This window comes from Crocodylus siamensis, chromosome 14 (assembly GCF_052110815.1).
Source record: "Crocodylus siamensis isolate JL-2025a chromosome 14, ASM5211081v1, whole genome shotgun sequence".
Classification (NCBI taxonomy): Eukaryota; Metazoa; Chordata; order Crocodylia; family Crocodylidae; genus Crocodylus; species Crocodylus siamensis.
Window position 1 is genome coordinate 28,255,026 of NC_143408.1, and position 19,613 is coordinate 28,274,638.

At 65.8% G+C, this 19,613-nt stretch overlaps 1 protein-coding gene across 2 annotated transcripts; it reads right to left on the reverse strand.

Moving 5' to 3' along the window:
- Window positions 1–1,449: 1,449 nt before the first annotated feature.
- On the reverse strand, window positions 1,450–19,511 carry TMPRSS13 (transmembrane serine protease 13). Of its 2 annotated transcripts, none has more exons than XM_090027974.1 (13): window positions 19,357–19,511; window positions 9,213–9,387; window positions 8,258–8,368; window positions 7,098–7,220; window positions 6,623–6,752; window positions 6,413–6,505; window positions 5,640–5,683; window positions 4,786–4,945; window positions 4,166–4,338; window positions 3,972–4,070; window positions 3,449–3,591; window positions 2,984–3,136; window positions 1,450–2,470 (listed from the first exon to the last, which is right to left on the reverse strand). In XM_090027974.1, exons 2-13 carry the CDS (start codon window positions 9,262–9,264, stop codon window positions 2,456–2,458), a joined length of 1,296 nt encoding a protein of 431 aa, XP_089884100.1. In that variant the 5' UTR covers window positions 9,265–9,387; window positions 19,357–19,511; the 3' UTR covers window positions 1,450–2,455. The 2 variants fall into 2 exon arrangements, with proteins under 2 accessions (XP_089884100.1, XP_089884099.1); XM_090027973.1 differs by lacking the exon at window positions 19,357–19,511 and adding an exon at window positions 12,467–12,847 and having other exon boundaries at window positions 1,464–2,470.
- Between the last annotated feature and the right edge of the window lie 102 nt (window positions 19,512–19,613).

Below are 19,613 nucleotides of genomic sequence, written 5' to 3' on the forward strand. Positions count from 1 at the left end.
CTTCTTCCCAGGTAAAGCCAGGGCCATGCACACATTTGCAGCCTTGTCCTTAATGGGAGGTAACTGCCCTGGCAGGGGCAGCTCTGCAAGGAAGGGGATTTCATATTGCTGCAAGAAACGTGCAGGGTACCACCGAGTCCTGCTCACACCCAGCATGGGAGATCACCTGCACGCGTACTAGCACGTCCTGCTACGCCCGTGCAGGCCGTGCTGCGGGCACCGTCCTCCTGTCAGACCCAGGGAAAGGCAAGGAAGTGCGTCCGGGTCCTGATGTGCAGATGGCCTGAGCTGCAGCAGCTGGAGCCTGGATACGGCAGCGATGAGCAAGGCACACAGCCCACAGGAGTGCCCTTTCCCAGCTCCAAAGTACCCGCCGCGGTTGACGGGGAGGGGGACTCTGCTACAGGCTGTCAGCCTCAGCCCTGCAGAAATCAAATGTCAAATCCTCAGTCATTCGGGCAGAAGCCCCTGTGCTCACATCCCGTCAGCGCGGAGGGCCGGGGGCTCCCGGCGACCGTGTCACAGGTGGGGATGAACACGACGAGGGGGAGCTATGAAGCCGAGAGCAGAGAACAACTCTGTGAGGGTCAGAGCAAATGGACAAAGCGCTCCCTTGGCCAGGCCCTGTCTTTGATGTTTTCGTTGCACTTCTTGTTCATGCATCGTTTCCCAGCGCCGCACAGCTCAGGCGCTCTCGATAGGCCTCCCCGTGTAAATGAGAGCGGAAGAAAGACCTCACTGTGGAGCCATAATAATGCCGTCGCTCAGAGGCGTTACAGGCCCGGGGTGCAGAAGACAGCTGCGCACGGTCTCACCAGGAGCACCAGGAAGGCGGGAGGGCCCGGGCACCGCGGCCCTGCCTCGGTCTTCCCCAGCGCCTCGGCACCAAGCGTGCATGGGAAGTGGAGCTGAAGCACAGTCCTGCAGCGACTGCGAGCGCCAGCCGGCAGCCGTGCAGCGGCTGCGCGGGGGCAGCGGTCGCCAGAGGGCCCATGCGCGGCGCCGCACGCCGGACGTCGCCAGCCGCAGACAGACGATGCCCGGAGGGGTCAAGCCACCCCGCGCTCTGCCCAGGTTTGCTCCTGCCGGCCGGTCGGGAGCTTCTCGCGCAGGCAAGACGAGCACATCGGAGCCGTTTCCCGCTCGCTCGGCGCTTCTCCGCCGGACTCGCTCTGCTTCCCTGCGCTCCTGGGCACCGCGTGCTTTTCTACAAGTGGCGTCCTCTACGTTCCCCTCCCGTGACACGGCTCTCCGGCCCTGGGGCCCAGGGCCCCAACGCCCCCGTCCTGGCGGTCGTTAGCGGTTCCTGCGCGAGGCCCTGGCCCGCAGGCCTTGGCACGGCAGGGAGAGGGGCCCCCCATCAAGGGGTAGCTCAGACACGAGATGCTCAGATGCCCCAAAGCCAGATGACAAAAAACCAGGGTGACATTTGTGCTTTCAAACCTTCATGCTTAAGCCCGGTCATGGCCCCCAAGCCCCCCCGCCTGCCAGCATCCTTAGCGCGGCTCCCTTCGCAGCGTTCACGTGCGGGGTCCTCCCCATGCTCGGCTGCTTCCCCCCCAGCTCGACCTCCTCCCTTCCCTCTGCTGCCGGGCTCCTGCAATCTCCTGCGGCGGGCGGGCGCGCGGTGCTGCCTGTCTGCGTAGCCCTGCTGCCGTGCCAGAGCAGCGCCACTGAAATGTACCCCTCACCGCCCCGGGGACGCATGCTAAATAGGGGCTTTGAACTGACACGTTTACAAGCGCCCGTTGCACCCTGTCTATTTGCAACGGCGAGAGCTCAGGGCATCCGTGGCTCCAGTCAGGCACGAGGAGACAAGTGCGAGCCACATGGCCCAGGGCAGCTCCCTGGCGATGCCCAAGGCCTGGGCGCTCACTCACCGGCTCTGCGCCCCCGGTGCCCGTGTCCCGCTCCTCGGCTGCCTCGGCAGCGAGGATGGACGCAGCCCCCAGGGCACAGAGCCCAGGGCTGCACCCCAGCGCCGGCAGCAGCTCCGACTCGCCCTCTCCCTGCCGCCCCCTCCACCCCGCTCTGATGCCAAGCACTGGCAGGACACAGCCCTGGCGCGCCTATCTCATGGTCATATAATTCAGAGCCAGAAAGGACCTATGAGGTCTTCCCTGCAGGGGATTCCCAAATGCTGCCTCACCTCCAGTTGTAAGTGTCTGGAGGGAAGGGGCTCCCCGTGTCCCTGGGAACAGCTGACAAGCCCACGGCTAGGCTGCTTCCCGGATTGCCAGCTTGCATTTCCCAGCTCAATTATTGAGCGAGTGAATTGACTTTGGAGGTCTACCCGTGCTGCGCTTGCAAAGAACCAGGGCAGCTGCGGGCCAGTAAGTCTTTGGGGAAGTCCGGACGGGGCGGCTGGTCTCTCCTCCACCGGCAGTCGCCCCACGGGAGCAGGGCGGTGCAGTGGGCCGGCGTCGCAGGAGCCTGAGCGGGGCCTGCCCTGTCCTCAGTCTCTCTCGCTCTGCAAAGGGGACGGGAGCAGGGTTAGGCAGGAGAAGTCGGGCCCAGCCCCGCGGGCCGCGCTCAGGGCCGGGGGAGGCTCCGTTCCCAGTGACGGCCGTGCAGGGAGCTGCACAGACCCCCGCGCACGGGGAGCGGCACGGGCACAGCAGCCACCAGAGGAAAGGGGGTTCAGCAAAGCCCCAGGACCGGCAAAGGCCTGCCCCGTGAGCCCCCGGGGGCAACAAGCAGCCGCGTCACGGGGCAGGTCGGCTGGGGCAGGGCTGGAACCTGTGGCCACAAGGCTGGTGCTGACGCACGTTCCCGCAGCACTTGGAAAGAGCCGGCACATGAGCGGTGTCAGCCCCCAGTGCCGTCCTGCCGAAAGCACCCACAGGCAGGCCTGGCACAGCCGCCGCTGCGGCCTGCACACCCTGCGCCCCCGGGCCCAGAGCCCTCGAAGCCTCGCGGTGCCCAGGACCCGGAGGCCCGAGGTAAAGCCACGTGCCGTCCCGCCCCGCCGTGCGCGCCTCACCTCCATCTTGCTGTGAATCCAGCTGAGGAACCTTGTGACTTGTGTGTAGACCCCGGGCTTGTTGGGCTGGCCGCACCCCGTGCCCCAGCTCGTCACCCCGGCCAGGTACCATCGGCCGTTGTCCTCACAGACCAGGGGCCCCCCGCTGTCACCCTGGGGCAAAAGGCAGCGTCAGGGAGGCCGCAAGAGTGACCCACCCCGAGACGTGGCAGGAGACGGCGCAGCTCCTGGGTGCAGCCCCGCCCGACCAGCCGGACCCACCCCATCGGGAGCTTTAACATCGGCTCCATCTCCACACCCCAGCAGGCCGCGGGGTCCCCGTGAACCTGCCGGCCACAGGCGGCCCACAGTGACTAGCAGACATCATCGCGTAAACAGAGGACATGGCCCCACCGGCATCGTCCCTGCTCAAACCACGGGTCCTGCCCCCCAGCCCCCGGCTGCCCCGGGGGGACGGGCCCTCACCTGGCAGGAGTCCCGCCCGCCCTCCAGGTAGCCGGCGCACATCATCCGGGGGGTCAGGTAGCCCTCGTAGACATTGTTGCTGTTGCAGATGCGGTAGTCAATCAGCTTCACCTCGGCCTCCCGCAGCCGGGGGGTGGTGTTCTCTGCGGGGGCGGGAGGGGGTGACCGGAGGGCACGGCTCAGCCCGGCGGTGCTGGGGAGCCCCGGGCTGCTCCCCTGGGATTGCTCTGAGGGACTGTTGTGGGCAGAGGACGGTCCTACGGCTGGCCCCGCTGCCGCACGGGGAGGCCAGCGTCCCCCCCAGCCCGGGGTTTGCCTTCCTCCCGGCTCTGCAGGCTCGAGCCACATCCCAGAAAACAGGTCCTGGTTCCTGGTGGCTCCATCCTGCCGGCACTGACAGGAGGCACCTGCCAGAGGGAAGGCTTTGGCCCCCCTCTGCCCCCACCCTGCGCTCGCGGGGGCTTTCCCTTGTGACGCGACTGCTCCGCGGCGCGGCGTGGCCGGCCAGCCGGGCACCTCTCACCTTCGCTCTCCTTGGTCTTTCCGAAGCCAGTGATGAAGCACGACCTGCTGGCCAGGAACTTCTGCCCGTACATCGGGAGGCAGGCGGGGCGGACTTGGGCTGCAAGGAACCGGCAGTGAGAGCGAGCCAGGGCAGAGGGGCGAGGGGAAGGGTCCCGACGGTCCCCAGGCACCCGCGGCCGGCAGAGGCCTCACCAGACAGCGTCAAGGGCCTGGAGAGCTTCATCAAGGCGATGTCATAGTCGTCCTGATCGTCACTGTAGTTGGTGTTGATGATGATGCGGGAGACAGAGATGCCCTCGGTGCGCTGCCGCAGGTCGGAGGACCCCACGTACACCTTCCAGTCATCCAGGATCTTGACGCTGTTCCTGGGGAGAAGAGGAGGAACATGAAGCCAACAGCCGAGCCTGGCTGGAATCATCCAGACAGCTCTCAGCGAGGTCCGGAGCCTGCTACCGCTGTGCCAGCCCTGTGCCCAAAGCCCGTGCCCAGCACATGCATGCCAAGGGCAGACCAGGCAGGGCAGGGCGCATGCTGTTGCCTGCACGAGTCCCCCCACCAGGTTGCAGCCGCCCTCGGGCAGCCTCCAGCAGCGCAGTGCAGCGCAGCGCTCTCTCGGGGAGCCTAGACGCCAGGAGAGAGGAAGAGCCAGGTGCCCTCCTCGACGCACACAATCCCCAGGGCGAAGCAGCCGTTCCCCCAACACCTGCATGGGCACCGCTGTGCCCCTGCCCCCCCCCCGAGCAACCAAGGGGCAGGGACATGGCTCCGGTCAGGCCTGCTGCCCCCCGCTCTTTGCCCCGACCTGCACTTACATGAAGAAGCAGTGGGCAGCTGTGAGCACCCACCGGGCATCGATGATTGTGCCCCCGCAGATGTGGACCGGCCCATACTGGAGACTAGCTTGCCAGGGCCACCTGCTCACAGGAGCCTCCGTCCCACCGATGATCCGGCTAGATGTCCTCTGCCCACAGCCTGGGGGGAAGCAACTTGCTGAGCCCTCCCGCAGGCTGAGCACCCTCGCCCAGGGCCCAAAGAGGGCTTGCATTTGTCCCAAAAGTCTATGCGGTTCACTGGCATCTCAGCCAGAGAACTGGGTCTGGCTCGTGTGCATGGCACAGGGTCGCAGACAGTCACAGGTGCAAGCGTGCAAGCGTGAGCTGCTGGATCAAAGCAGCAACTGCCAACCCCGCAGCCTGCCCCAGCCCGACGGAGCAAAAGCGGAGCCCAGTAGCGCCTCAAGAACTGCGCCCACTGGCACCGCTGCTGGTGCACCGGTGACAGGCGCCGCGACACCCCAGACATGCATAGATCCCGTGGCCCCAGCAGAGCAGAGCAGAGCAGAGCAGAGCGGCACCTTGTCCCGGTGCTAGGGTTGTGGGAGTCACTTGAAGGAAAGGACCAAAGAAGCAAGGCAAAGGAGTCAAAAATCCGTGTTTTTTTAATCCTTTTTCATTGAAAACTGAGCGTTTCAGTGAGAAGCTGTGGGCATGTGGATGGGAAGGGTCTTCATTTTTTACCCAGGTGCGGGGAAAATGCAACAAGCCCCGTAACAAATGCCATGCCCCACTTGGCACCCTGGGTGGGTGCAGCTAGCCCACTCCAGACCCAGCGCTCCTGACAGCCCAGCAGTGCCCTGCCCACCAGCCTGGGAAAGCCTTCCCCTTACTTGTGCAACGCAGGGAGACATATTTTCCCGTGGGGCAACTGGAGCTGCACAAGGGAACAAAACAGAGAGGTGAAGCTGCGCTCCAACAGCTCCGTCCACGGGTACAAGAGCCTCCCCTGCCCAGCCTGCCTCCCCTCGCCGCCTCCTCTGTGTCCTGAGAGCACCCTTCAGGCCTCTCCTCGAGGCCAGCTGTGGCCAGGCGCGTGCCCGCGAGGGCAGGCAGCCCGTGGCTCTGTGGTGAAGCCTCTCCCGGTTCTCACAGCTCGCATGAGGCAGAGTTGGCCGCACCAAGGTGCCTCGGGCCCCCTCGCAGCAGGCGCGGGGGTGCGGATCTGCCTCTCCGGGGGGCTCCCGATGTGTACACGCTTTCCCCAAGGACAGGTCAGCTCCGCGCTGCACGAGCCTTCACACTGGGACTGCGCTGGAGAGTGGGTCCAGAGCAAACCGTGGTGTGCCGGGCTCCTCTGCCCACCCCACCGCTCCCAAACCCGCTGGCAGGTGGGGCTGGCCGCGTCCCGCCTCCCTGCTCCGCTGCATGAGGACGAGTGGGAAAGGCCCAAGGAGCTGGGCAGTGCCCAGGGCCTTGCACACGACTGCAGCCACCTCTCCCGGGAGCCTGCCCGGGGCTCTCTCTGCAGCGCCGTGTGAGCAGAGCGTCACCCACGATTTGCACTGTCCCCCTGGACGGCCCTGGGCAGGGGCTGCCGCTCAGACAGGGCTTTTCCGGGGCAGACACGGGGCAGAGCCGAGGGGAAGGGTGGCCCCTCTCCTACCTGTTGAGGCTCTCCTGGATGGTGCTCCGGTCCGCGGTCACCGAGAGGCTCTTGCCTGAGAAGCGTAGCGGGATGAGCTCCGTGAGAAACTCGCTGGAAGGAGACGGAGGGGCTGAGTCCTGCGCCTGGATGGGGGGCCTGCCCCGCTCCCAGCCCAGCCTCCCCGTCCAGAGCACGACCAGCCCGAGTGCCCCCGTCCCCAGGAATTACTTCTGGTATCCCAGCTGCTTGCAGGTCTTGCGGGAGAAGGAGTCGTTCCAGGCGCTGCCGCACACGGGCAGCCACTGGCTCTCGGCGCCGGAGTAGACGTGGAGCAGGGACTGGTCCCAGCTGAACCGCACTGCGGGCACGAGGCACCGAGAGCAGGAGCTGCCACCGGTGCCATGGCCGTGCCCCCCCGCACCCGCGCGGGGCGTCTGGGCCGACCGCACCAGTGCTGGACTGGGCTGTGCCCGAACCCCTGCCAAGCCCCCTAGCAGCCCCCGCTCCTGATGCCCCAGGGCCAGACGGGCAGCGCCAGCCAACCCCAGACAGTAGCAGAGGCAGCAGCGTCCTGCCTGCTTGCACTCGGGCCGTCTCGGGGGTCTCGGAGCGAAAGGCCCTGGGATGGGGCTCAGAGCAGGTCTGAGGCCAGTGGCACAAGTCCCACCCCTTGCCCACAGGAGACCAGACCCCAGGATGTTACCGCAGTCCAGCTCATCCGACTTCTGGGAGCACTCGACCACCCCGTCGCAGCGCGCAGCATTGTCCTTGCAGACCTCGGCCGGCTCCTTGTGCACGATGCCGGTCTGCGACCGCCAGAACATGACTGGGAGCAAACACGTGGCCCGGTGAGAGCGGCGCAGCTGAGAGGGGCCGCGGCAGGCCCAGGGGGTCCTGCATGCCCTAGCTGATTGCGGGAGGTCACCTGAAAACACCCTGCCCCTGTCTCAGGGACTGTCATAGCCGGCGTGATGGGTGCTCCTGAAACCTGGGCCCTGGGGCGCGATTGTGGGGCACATCCCAGGGCCTCCCAGACCCCACGGCATGGCAGGGGCTTTCCCAGAGCCCCAGAACAGGACGTGCAGCAGTGTCCTAGCTGGCGCCTGCCCAGAGCCCCGGCAGAGCACGGCAAGGGGTGCCCAGATGGCCACCCGCAGTCTGTGCCCTGCCCGACGCCTCTGAAGGCACCTGGCAGCAGGGAGGAAGGTCGCAGGCATCCCCCGTCCCCGTCCCTCCGATGCCCGCAGGGGTGGCCGGGGGCTCTGACGTGCCCAGCCGGGCTGTGCCCAGACAGCCTGGAAGAGCCGTAGACTGGCCTGGCCAGGAGCCGGGAGCCGGGAGGCTGGTGCTACTGAAGCCACGGGCATTTCCAGAGCCGGCGGGGGACCTGAGCCCAAGCACACGCGCCCCGGGCAGCGCGGCCCCAGGACTCCCTGCCCGCGGGGGCAGGGGAAGCGCGGCCCGAGAATGGGGAGTCACCCCGTGCCCGGACCCGCACAGCAGCCTGCCAGGGCGGGCCGCGGCTTGGGACCCGTCCCACGACTAACCCGCTGCCTTCGCCGCCGTGCCCTGGCCTGGCCCCGGCCCCAGGACGGGCCGGAGAACCGCTCTCCTCTGCCCTGCGGCGCCCCGCAGCCGGCTCGCCCGCCGCCGCCGCCCCGGCTCCCGCCGCAAGGCTCTGCGCGTCCACGAGGTGTCAGGGGAGGCCCAGGCACGGGGCCGGCGTCTGTCTGCAGGCCGCGGCCCCTGCGCACCGGGCTCACCTGTGGCCCCGGGCAGCGGCTGGGCAAGGACGCTGGCTGCCCGGACCGGCGGGCGGGTGGCCGCCCCCCGCCCCTGCCCCAGCAAACGGGGGGGACTCACAGAGCAGGATGAGGGCGATGAGGAGGAGGATGAGGACACAGATGCAGAAGATCAGGGCCAGCTTCTTGTGGCTCATGCACCGCGGGGCCTTGAAGCGCAGTGCCGGGGACCCTGCGGTGCAACGGGGAGAGGCGGAGGGTCGGTCGCACCTGGGGCATCGCGGGGCAGACACGCACGGAGCAACACTAGCGGAGATGCCCCCTCTGCTAGGACTGGGCAGATGCTCCCCTGGCCCTGCTCCCCATCCACCTGTGGGAGCATCTCGCCCGGCTGTGGCACCTTCCCGAGGGGGGCAAGGGCCACAAGCTTGACCGGCCGTGCTCCGGCTCCCGCTGCCAGCTCCAGCTGGCAGATCTGTCGGGACCAGCCTGGGCAGAGGCTGCACAAGCTTCCCCATGCTCCCTGGCCAGAGGGGCCCAGCCCTAAATCCTCCACCCTTCTGCCCAGGCCAAGCACCTGCCCCACGGGCGCATCGCGCAGCCGGACACGTCCCCACCAGCGCTGCCCCGAGTGCTGCAGTGTGGCCTGCTCCTGCCTGGCACCCCCTTGCTGCGCTCAGGACCAGCCTGGCAGGTCACACAGCTGCCCTGCAACACGGCGTGGGCTGGGGCCTGGGCCCGACTCTAGTCTAAGCCGCGACAGTCACAGGCAGGATGTCCGGCTGCCGTCGGGGCAGGTCCCCGGGCATGCAGGGAGGCGCAGTCTGATGCTGCTCTGTCCCAGGGGCCCGCAGCCCATGTGCCCCGTGGAGAAAGCCTGGCACAGGGTCGCCAGCCCACTGCCAGCCTCTGGGGCCGGGCACTGGCTGCTCGCACCCCCCGAGCCCCCGAACCAGGGGAAGGCTCCCAGGCGGGGGCGGGCGGGGGTATTGCCGGCACGACCCAGGCTCATGCTTCCAGCCCGGGCCGGGGGGCGTTGCGGGAGCCGGGGGTTGTGGGCGCAGCACCCCTCTTACTGGTGTTCTCCCGAGCCACGGGGGCCGGGGCAGCCGGCCTGGCCTCCAGCATGTTGGGCTTGAAGCTGATGCCACGGACATTTTCCTGGGGCGGCGCAGAGCGGGCAGCGAGAGGGTGGCTGCGGGCCGAGGCAGAGCGCTTGGCGGCGTCGCTGGATGGTGGACGTGGAGTGTCCTGGAGGGAAGAAGACACCAAGACCTGCAACTCGCTGGCGGCTCCCAGAGCCAAAGGCCACGCTCGTGGGCCTCCCGGAGGCTCGGCCACCTTGCCCACTTGATGCAACCGGGAAGCCGGGAGCCTGTTCCCAGGTATCACCCCGCAGTGACTCATCTGGAGCACACGACGTGACAGGCCGGGATAATTATTAGTGCTGCTCTGCGAGCCCTGAAACTTCCCGGGCGCTGGAATGCCGCCCGCGGCCCCGTCACGCCCGCCGCCTTGTTTGTTTCCTTCCCTCGAGATCGTCTCCCGACGCAGCCACCCCCTCCTTCCTCCGCCGACGGCCCCGGCGCCGCGCTCGCACAAACTCCGCTTCGGTGCTGACGTGACCTCGGCTTTAAACCCCCGCTCGCTGTGCGTACTAAAACCAGCGGGCCGCCGGGCAGTCCCTGTTCTGTGCCGGGACGGGGGTGGGCGGGGGGCACAGGGAGCCCCGACCCCCCGGCCCACCGCATGCGCGCAGGGAACGAGTCCGGCGTGGGCCAGACGCCGTGCCAAGATCACTGCTCCCCGCCCAGCACTGTCTCCTGGGGGCTGCCTGATCTGGGCCACAAAAATGCTCTTGAAGCTTCATGCGAGCAGCGCGCACGGCAGCGCCCGGTCGATCCGGCGCGTTGCACGCGGGCGCTGGCAGCCGCCTCCCCAGGGAGCGCTCAGCCCAGGACACGAGACCGCGACAGGGACAAGCGGCCGCCATCCGGGGACGGCCCCAGGGCAAGGCCGTAGGTGGTGTCAGTGACCCCACCGTGCTGGAGACGGTCCGTGGCTGCTGGGTCTGGACGGGCGTCGCTGGCCGCTCCCCAGAGAGCGCACAGCACGGCCGTGCCACCGCCTGTCCCGGCAGGGCACGCGTGGAGCACCCACCTCCTTCCCGTGGGGACTCCAGCCTCAGCACCGGCCTGACCCAAACTCGCTGGAGAGGCGGGAGCAGAAGTACAGGAAATCTCATGGCCTGCTGCCCGCGGAGCTGAGCGCCCACGGAGAGCTGCCCCCGCGACAGGAAACGGGAGAGCCTTTCCTTGCCCGAAGGCACGGCGGCTCCGGCAGCTCACGGCCCGGCCAGGCCAGGCTGCGCTGAGCAAGAGTCAGGGTCCGTCCGCAGGCTGCTGCCCCATGCCCTGGCTGCGCGCAGAGGGTCAGACACCACTTTGGTCACAGGGAGATGACCACTCTGCTCTCCAGCCACAGGTCTAGCTCGAGAAACAAGGGTCTGGACTGCACTGGGCTCTCGGGCAGGGCGAGCAGCTCCCGGGCAGCTTCGGAGGAGGGTCCGTGGCCGCTCGGACCCCATCAGCCCTCGCAGGGTGGTCACCCTGGCACCAGCGGCGGGAGCAGGGCAGGGCACCCCCGGGGTGCGCAGGGTGTGATATGAGCCAGGGCTGAGCAACCGGCTTGCGCAGCACCAGGGGCCGTCTCCACAGCACGGGCATGACAGCAGCACGCCCCCCACGAGCACGGCCCAGGAAAGAGCAGCCCAGCGGGGCTCCGCGGGCAAGCAGAGGGAGGGATCGCTGTCCAGCTCCGAGGGTCCCCCCGGGCCAGGAAGCTGCATCCAGGAGCGGGCAACGGCCTGCGCACCTCGTTCCCGGCTGCCGAGCTCTAGGTGCAAACAGGGGATCCCGGCTGGGCCGAGCCCGCAGCACGGATCCACGCGGCCTGCGGGGCAGACGGGCCCACCCCAGTCATCTGCACGGGCCAGAGCCGGGGCCCGGCCTCTCTGCCTCGGCCCGACTCTCGCTCGCCCAGGCACGGGTGGGCGGGGAGCAGGGGAGGGTGGGACGGGGCAGCACGGGCCCGGGGGGGTCGGTGCCAGCACCGAACCAGCAGCTGCAATGCAAGGATGTTACACTTGCACCAGGGCACGGGGCTCAAGGTCAAGTGGTGCGTTGGGACAGAAACAGAAAGTCACAGGAAGCATTTGAGTAGCAGACACCTGACAAGATTAAATCAGCCTAAACCACACAACCCTGCAGGATGCGCGGAGCTGCCAAGCATCTGCTCTGCATCTCACCGTGCCCAGCTTGACCCATGCCCTGCCCTTCCAACTGACCCTCTGCCGCCCGCATCTCGCCCGCCGGGGCCTGGCTCTCTTCCATGGTGCCCCGGGGCCTGGCCAGGCACGAGCTAAGCGGCAACAGCGTTAGCCAGGGTCCCCCTCTGCCCCACGCGGGGCCTGCCTGATGGCTGGAAATGAAGGCCGGCGTGGCCCGCCGGGTAAGGAACCCGCGCAGCCAGGTCCGAATAGCAGGTCAGGTGTTGCAATGGGATGCAGTCCCCACGGCTGGCATCGGGGCGGACCCTCAGCAGCAGGACGCGGGCGCGTCAGCCCCAGCATGCTCACGGTGGGATCCCCTCTCCGAACGGGGATGCTGGAGCCCACACCACAAGCAACCACACTTAGCAACATGGGCACGCCCACAAGGGATCGCCCTCATTGCGCAGAAGAGGAAACTGAGGCACAGTTGAACAAAGTCAAGCTTGCGGAGCAGGCGGGGAGTGCCTGGCTGCCCAGCCCATGCCTAGTGCATTGGATCACACGGCTCCCACCCCGGACCCTGCCCTCCGGCCGAGAGCACCAGGGCAGCTCCACGGCCTCCACACTGAGCGCTGGGCCCAGAGCCTTCCCCTCCGTGACTCGCTGGTCCTGGCCCTGAGAGCTGGGCACCAGCCGCTGCGTGCAGCCCCTGAGCAGCCATCCTTTATGCTCTGCTGGCACCTCCCTCACCCACATAGTCACTAGCCCGGCCTCACAGTCCCTGCTGGGCATCCTGCCCCTTTCACAGATGGGCAAACTGAGGCACAGGGAGGCAAAATGGCGCCCCAGGGCCCGGAGCCTGGCTGCCAGCCTGGCTCGCTCCATCCTCCCGCCCACCGCTCCAAGGGGCGAATTCTCTAGAGACGGGACGAGACAAGCCCGGGTCCCGTGGAGATCCACCATCAGGTGCACAGGGCGGTGAGGCTGCCAAGCCGAGCCGTGACACAGGCAGGAGCTCAGCCAAGCCGCCCACCGGGGAAGCGGCGCCCAGAGCCTTACCGGAGAGGTGTCCCGAGCCATCCGCCACGCGGGCTGGGGGCCGGGGCCGGGGATCACCGCGCTGCCAGGGCCATGCCCGCTGCACAGAGCGTCCTGGAGAGCGAGCCGTCAGCGCGGCGGGCGGCGCAGAGTGCGCGCGCCCCGCTGCGTGCTCACAGCCGCTGCAATCCCGGCAGGAACTGGTCGGACTTGTCCCTCAGCATGGCTGGGTGTTTGCTCCCCAATTACCTGCGCGTCTGGTACGGGCACCTGCCTCTGCCCCGTGGCAGGCAGCGACTCGCGCGGCCAAACGCGGGGCAGAGGGAGGCGCCGGGCAGGGCCCCGGCTTCCCGCGGGCTGAGCCATGTTGTTCGGGCAGGGACAGCTCTCCGGACACCGGCAGGAGGGCGAAGATGCTCTGTTGGGACCCCCCAAGGTACTGATTTACTCAGAAAGCTGCTGGGCTCCCGGAGACCTGGGCGCGATGCCTCTCCCTGGTGCCACAGCTCACCCCCGCCCGAGCTGCCCAGTTTCCTCCTCCTGCCCTGGGAGCTTTCCGCAGGGAACTGCACGGTTTCGCATGAATTCCCAAACAGGAATCTGACTCAAGGGACGAGGCCGGGGTGGACAAACCTGCTCGCCTGCCTTCTGCGCTGGCAGCCAGCGAGCCCAGGCCCCCGCGAGCGAGCGCTGGCAGATCGCTTTGTCTGGGAAAAACCCTCCCCTGCCCACAACCATGCAGGGTTCGAGCCTGTCATTGCAGGGTTTTCAGGATGAAACACCGGTTTTCTTTGGTGCAGAAGGTAGTTTCCTTCCAAAAGGCCTGTGATGTTTTTTAACAGTGAAATGTTTCATCTCAAGCTGGAGAAAGCCTCTCGGAAGAAGCAGGCTTCATGTCCTCTGTTTGCTGTCTCTCACCCTGCGGCTCTGTGGGGAGGGGGACGCCGGGAGAAAGGCATGCATACATCTCTCTCCCTCCCTCCCAAACCTGCTGCTTGCTGAGAGCTGGGTGGGCACAAGCAGGGGAAAATGAGCGTCTCCGGGAGGCTCTTCCCTGCGACACCAGCCCGGGTTCGTGTTCGCGGCAGGAACGACACGCTCCCGACGGAGCACCCAACCTGCCTGCGTAACCCACGCAGCTCCCGGCGCTGGCATGCCCTGCCCTGGCAGCGCTGGGTGACCTGTCCCCGGGACAGCAGCCTCGTGAAAGCAGCCTTGCTGCTCGGCGCTGCCAGGGTGTTGCCGCGAGTCCCTGCCAGTCATGCCCCGGCTACGCTGCGAGGAGAACATCACCTTCGATGCTGCCGCGAGCCAGGTTTCGTGTGACTCGCGTTCGGCAGTCGGGCTCCTGGTGCCTGCCTAGAGACGGGTACAGCAAGCCAGGGCCCACGCAGCCCTCGCTGCCGGCAGCTGCTCCGCAGCCCCCTGCCCAGCCCTGCGCTGCTGTCACTGCTTAGGCAGAGCAGGCGGCAGTGGGGTGGAAAACTCAGATTTGGTGGCACTGGAGGGAGGTTTGGGCAGATCCAAGCTTGCGTCCACCCTGTTGCCCCACCACTGCGTGGGTCTGTCCATTGGCACTCTCACGCACCCATGCTGTGGCGGGGCAGGCAGCGGGCACAGGGCCGCCGGTGCTGGGAGGCAAGCAGCTGGTCTCCTCCTGCGCGGGGCAGGCGCCACACACGCAGTTGCAGCCTCGCTTGGCTCCACGGTGCCTCCGGGCTCTGCCGTGCCAGCACACAGTCTGCAGGTTTGAGCCCAAGGCAGCCGGTCACTTGGCATGTGCTGGGAACTGGCTTCTGGCCCCAGGTCAGCGACCGGGATGATGGGGCGTGGGCGAAGCACAGAGCAGAGCTGGCTGAAGACCCCGGGGTTTGCTCCCCAGTGACCCGAGTGTCAGGTGCAAACACCACTTTGCCCTATGGCATGGCAGAAAACTGCATGGCTGGACGAGGGGCAAATGCTGTTAGGGATATAAGTGGCTTTTGGACCAGAGGAACATGCCATGGAGGCTTTTTGGTTTGTCTGAAGGTCCCTGGGTTTCTGCAGAAAGTGGCAGAGCCAAACCTTTCCCAGTTGCCTTGAAACAAGGCCAGTTTGGGGGGTTGAACATAGGAATTGTCTCCTGACAATGCCGACCGGCCTGCCCAGGCCTGGCTGCTTGGGCTCCACTTCTCCCCACCGCAGGTTTGCAGTCAGGCATGCATGGCCCAGGACAGGAACAGCAGCTGCCTGCCAGGAAAGGAAACTAAAAGCCAGCAGTGGCTTGCTTCCCCCTCCCCAGGCCCTCCTCAGGGGCTTGTTGCACACTAAAGGTCAGCATCACACGCTCACTCAGTCATGCTGGGCTGTGGTTTCTGCAAGTGCACCGCAAGCATGGGGCGGTGCTGCAAAGCGCTACACCTTTCCTGCTCTGGGCTGCTGGGCTGGGATCTCACATGAGGACCCCAAGCATCTGCCCCGGCTGCCCCCACACATCAGACCTTGGGCACGCTCCTGCCGTCTGCCTGATGAAACAGGGACTGCGGCACTTGCTGTTTCACAGCTCCCCCACGCGCTGCACGACTTTCTGTGCTGAGTTGCATTGCGGGAGGGGGCTGGTCGGGCCACGTGTGCACCAGCGCACCCCTTCCCAGCTCGGACGTCAGGCTGTCCACGTGCAGCCAGAGCCTGGCTACCTCCCGTCCTGGCACGGCTGCAAGGTCTGGAAAAATGAGCTGTGCACAGTGCAGAGCTCTGGCCTGGTGCTAACTGTCCCAGCACCCTCCCGTGCGCTATGAAATCCTCCCACCCTCTTGCTTTTCACCAGCACTGCTCCCCCTGTGCCCAGTGTGCTTGCAAAGCCAGCTAGCATGGCTGCAAAGCCAGCAGGGATAGACTGTGAGCACGGGCAGGCCAGTGGTGCTGTGGGCCCACCAGGTCCCAGGTGTGTGCTGCACCCAAAGGTGTTTAGCCAGGAGGGAGGTGTTGAAGGTGTTTAGCTGTGGGGAGCTTTCCTGGACTCCCCACACACGTGCACTGCTGCGGGACTAGGCCTGCGAAACAAAGCCCCAGCCAGAGCATGAACTTCCCCCGCCGCCGGAGCCAGGAGCGACTGCACTCTCTGCCCCACGGTTCCCAGCCAAACCTCAGGGCTGTCTGCACATCCCGTAACCAGGGATGCTCCCTCGTGCCAGGCAGGGCTCGGCAGAGAGGCAGAGGAGGTGTTTGGTCCTGATATGACTAATGGGGAAGGTTGGGTAGCAAAAACCAGAGTCCCAGTCAAACAAAACCTCCCTGCTGGTTTCCAGAGCCGGCTCCCAGGCCCGGCGAGGCAGGAGCACCGGGGACGGACGGTGACAGTGCTGCTTCCAGGCCATCCTGGCACGGCCCTGCTACAGCACCACCTCTACCCCGAGCGTCCCTGCAGGTCGCAGATCCCAGCCATTCCCTGGGACCGTGGCTGCCCGGCGGGGCGCCGAGCAGGGCGGAGGGTCAGACACGGCGCACGGCCGCGCACGGCTGGACAGACGAGATCGCTCCCGTAGCAGCAGCACGGCTGCAGGGAGGGCAGAGCGCAGCGAGGTGCCTGGGGCCAGCAGGCGAGCGGCCACAAAGCCAGGAGCAGCAGCGAGGTCCCAGCACCGTCGCGGCCTCTTCTAGAAACTGCCTGAGTTCTGGCAAGCCTCATCCTGAAAGTCCGCGCGGTGGTTTCCTGCATCTTGGAGACGTGGTCAGTTCAGATCAGTTCTAAAGTTACTCAGGCGCTCGCAGGATAAGACTCCGTAGTGTTTTCAAAGGCCGTTGCAAACCCAAAGATCACAGCTCCTCCCCCAGCGCCTGCTGCAGCCTGCTCTTTGTGGCCAAGTGCTGCTCAGCACAGAGCTGCTCCTGCGGTGCTCGCTTATCTCTGAGACGTAGGACCATCCAGCGCAGGGTGTCGAGGGCCTGCAGCAAGGCGGTAGCCCCAGACTTCAAGAGGGCCACCTTCAACGAGTTGAGGAGATTAGTGGGAGAGGCGCTGGGGCACCCGAGAGCAGGGGAGCTCAGTGCCCAAGATGAGCGGTCGTTCCTTAAGGAGACGATAGTCAGGGCCCGAGGGGTGACCATCCCAACAAGAAGCAAGGGGGGCAGGAGTGCCTGAAAGCCCCCCTGGCTCACCAAGGGTATCTGGGAATGCCCGATTGCCAAAAAGGCAGCGTACACCTGGGGGAGGGGCTATCTCCAAAGAGGCGTATACCTCCACTGCTCGGGCCTGGAGGGGGGCTGTCAGGAAAGCTAAGGCGGACACAGAGCTAGGACTTGTGTCCAAGATCAAAGATAATAAAAAGTCCTTTTTCAAATCTATAGGGAGGATGAAGAAAGCACCGGGAAACATGGGGCCCTTGCAAGATCCTCTGGGCAACCTGGTGGCTGCGCCAGAGGAGAAAGCAGACCTCTTTAACCAATTCTTCACCTCTGTTTTCTTGGGCAGGGACCAGGACTTCCCTGCTGTGATGCCAGACGGACTCGAGGGGAACGCTTCCAGACCTCGGGCTGGGGAGGACCGGGTCAGAGAGCTTCTGGAGGGGCTGGACATGCTCAAGTCAGCGGGTCCAAATGCTCTCCACCCCAGGGTGTGGAGGAAGCTAGCTGGGGTTCTTGCAGGGCCCTTGGCACGGCTCTACGAGCGCTCGCGGTGCTCGGGCCAGGTGCCGGATGACTGGAAGATAGCCACCGTGGTCCCCATCTTCAAAAAAGGGAGGAGGGAGGACCCGGGCAACTATAGGCCCGTCAGTCTTACCTCAATCCTAGGGAAACTCTTTGAGAAGATCACCAAGGAGCACATCTGTGATGGGCCGGTCTCAGGGATGATGCTCAAGGGCAACCAGCACCGTTTCATTAGGGGCAGGTCATGTCAGACCAACCTACCTGCCTTTTATGATCAGGTCACAAAAGCCTTGGATGCAGGTGTCGGCATGGACGTTGTCCTTCTGGACTTCAACAAGGCCTTTGACACCGTCTCCCACCCCATCCTCATTAAGAGACTGGGTGACTGTGGCATTCATGCCTACACAGTCAGATGGATTGCAGATTGGCTCAAGGGTCGCACTCAGAGGGTGGTGGTGGACGGTCATATTCGACCTGGGGGAAGTGGGCAGCGGAGTCCCCCAGGACTCCGTCCTTGGGCCCGCGCTGTTCAGTCTCTTCATCAGCGATTTGGACGATGGGGTGAAATGCAACCTGTTTATATTCGCTGATGATACCAAAATTTGGGGTGAGGTGAGCACGCTAGTAGGGAGGGAAAGACCGCAGCAAGACCTGGATACGGGGATGGGCTAGCAAAAACAGGATGTGTTTCATACTGACAAGTGCAGGGTGCTGCATGTGGGCAGTAGAAACCAGCAGCACACTTGCAAGATAGGAAACTCCCTTTTTGAGAGCACGGAGGCAGAAAGGGATCTTGGAGTCATTACTGACTCCAAGATGAACATGGGCCGACAATGCGAGGTCACAGTTGGCAGGGCTAACCGGACCTTGTCGTGCATCCACAGATGCATCTCGAGTACAACCAAGGAGGTGATCCTCCCCCCCATATGACACTGGTCAGGCCACAGCTGGAGTACTGAGTCCAGGTCTGGGCACTGCATTTCAGGAAGGATGTGGACACCATGGAGAGGGTCCAGAGGAGGCCACCTGCCTGATCCAGGGACAACAGGGCAGACCCTGCAATGAGAGACTGCGGGACCTGAACCTGTTCAGCCTCCACAAGAGTGGCCTGTTACAAACTAGTCAGGGGGGACCAGCGGGCACTGGGGGAGTCCCTGTTCCCCCGAGCACTGCCAGGGGTGACCAGGAATAGCGGTCACAAGCTGGCAGAGGGCAGGTTTAGGTTAGATATCAGGAGGCGCGACTTCACGGTCAGGGCGGCTAGGGTCTGGAACCAGCTTCCAAGAGAAGTGGTGCTGGCTCCTACCCTGGGGGTGTTTAAGAGGAGGTTAGATGCACATCTTGCCAGGGTCGTTTGACCCCAGTACTCTTTCCTGCCATGTCAGGGGTTCAGACTAGATCTGCTCAGGTCCCTTCCGACCCTAGAAACTATGAAAAACTTGAGAGGGTCTGGGGGAGAGCCACCCGCATGATCAGGGACTTGCAAGATGAGCCGTACGAGGAGAGGCCGAGGGACTTGGGCCTCTTCAGTCTACAGAAGAAGAGCAGGCTGAGAGGGGACTTGGTAGCGGCTTACTGCTATGTCAGGGGAGTACATCGAGGGCTCAGTGAACAGCTGTTCACCAGGGCACCCGGGGTAACACCAGGGGCAATGGGCACAAACTCCTGGAAGGCCGCATCAGGCTCAAGTCCAGGGAAAACTCCTCCACAGTCAGGGTGTCCAGACTGTGCAATGAACTCCCCCCGGGGTGGTGCAGTCGCCTACCCTGGACATCTTCCAAAGGAGACTGGGCGGTCAGCTCGCTGGGGTCACTTGACCCCAGGTGTCTTTTCCTGCCTAGCGCAGGGGGCTGGACCCGATGACCTACCAGGTCCCTTGCAGCCCCTGACGTCTGTGAAGCAAATCTGTGAGTCTATGAAAACCTGCCCAGCCCCGGGAGACACCTCCGTAGCAGCAGTGTCAGGAGCACGCGCCCCTCACGTAGCCGGGCCGCTCGGAGACGCCCCACGTGCTGGCGCAGCACCAGGCCGAGGCGCGATGCTCTCCGCGGCTTGGTGGGCCGGGCGCGCCGGCCTGCCCGAGCTGGGCTCGAGCAGAGACAAGGGCCTGCCCCAGCCGGGGCTGGGCAGGCCGGCTCCGGCGCCGCCAAGCCCGAGGGGCCGCCTGCGACGGCGCTGCGCTTGGACGCACACGTCTGCCCAGCACTTTCCCTTTCTCCTACACCGGGCACCGCTCTGCCACCTGCTTCCCTCCTCCGTGGCGCGTCGCCTTCCTCCTGCCTCACCTCGGGGTCCTACCCACGGGGCACTGGGAAAGTGCCGGCGGGGGGCGTGAGCAGGGGAGCAATCCCGCTGAGCCGCCGTCGTGGCCCCCGAACCCGGCAGGAGGGGGCCCTGCGGCCCTGCGAGAGGCCAAGCCGAGGCCGGGCCAGCGGGCGGGATGCCGCCGGCCCCGCCCGCCCGCCGGGGGAGGCGCCCAGCCGCAGGGCCGCGGCGCGTGGGCGGGAAGCCTCGGCGGCCGCCCCCTGACATCAGCGGCGCA

Excerpts from the sequence above, each read along its gene's own strand:
- TMPRSS13 (XM_090027973.1), bottom strand. The coding sequence starts at position 12,487 with ATGGCTCGGGACACCTCTCCG. Across the intron at positions 8,369-9,212 it reads CGTGGCTCGGGAGAACACCA|GGTCCCCGGCACTGCGCTTC; the intron begins GTAAGAGGGGTG and ends GTTGCACCGCAG. Across the intron at positions 3,592-3,971 it reads AAAGACCAAGGAGAGCGAAG|AGAACACCACCCCCCGGCTG; the intron begins GTGAGAGGTGCC and ends CCGCCCCCGCAG.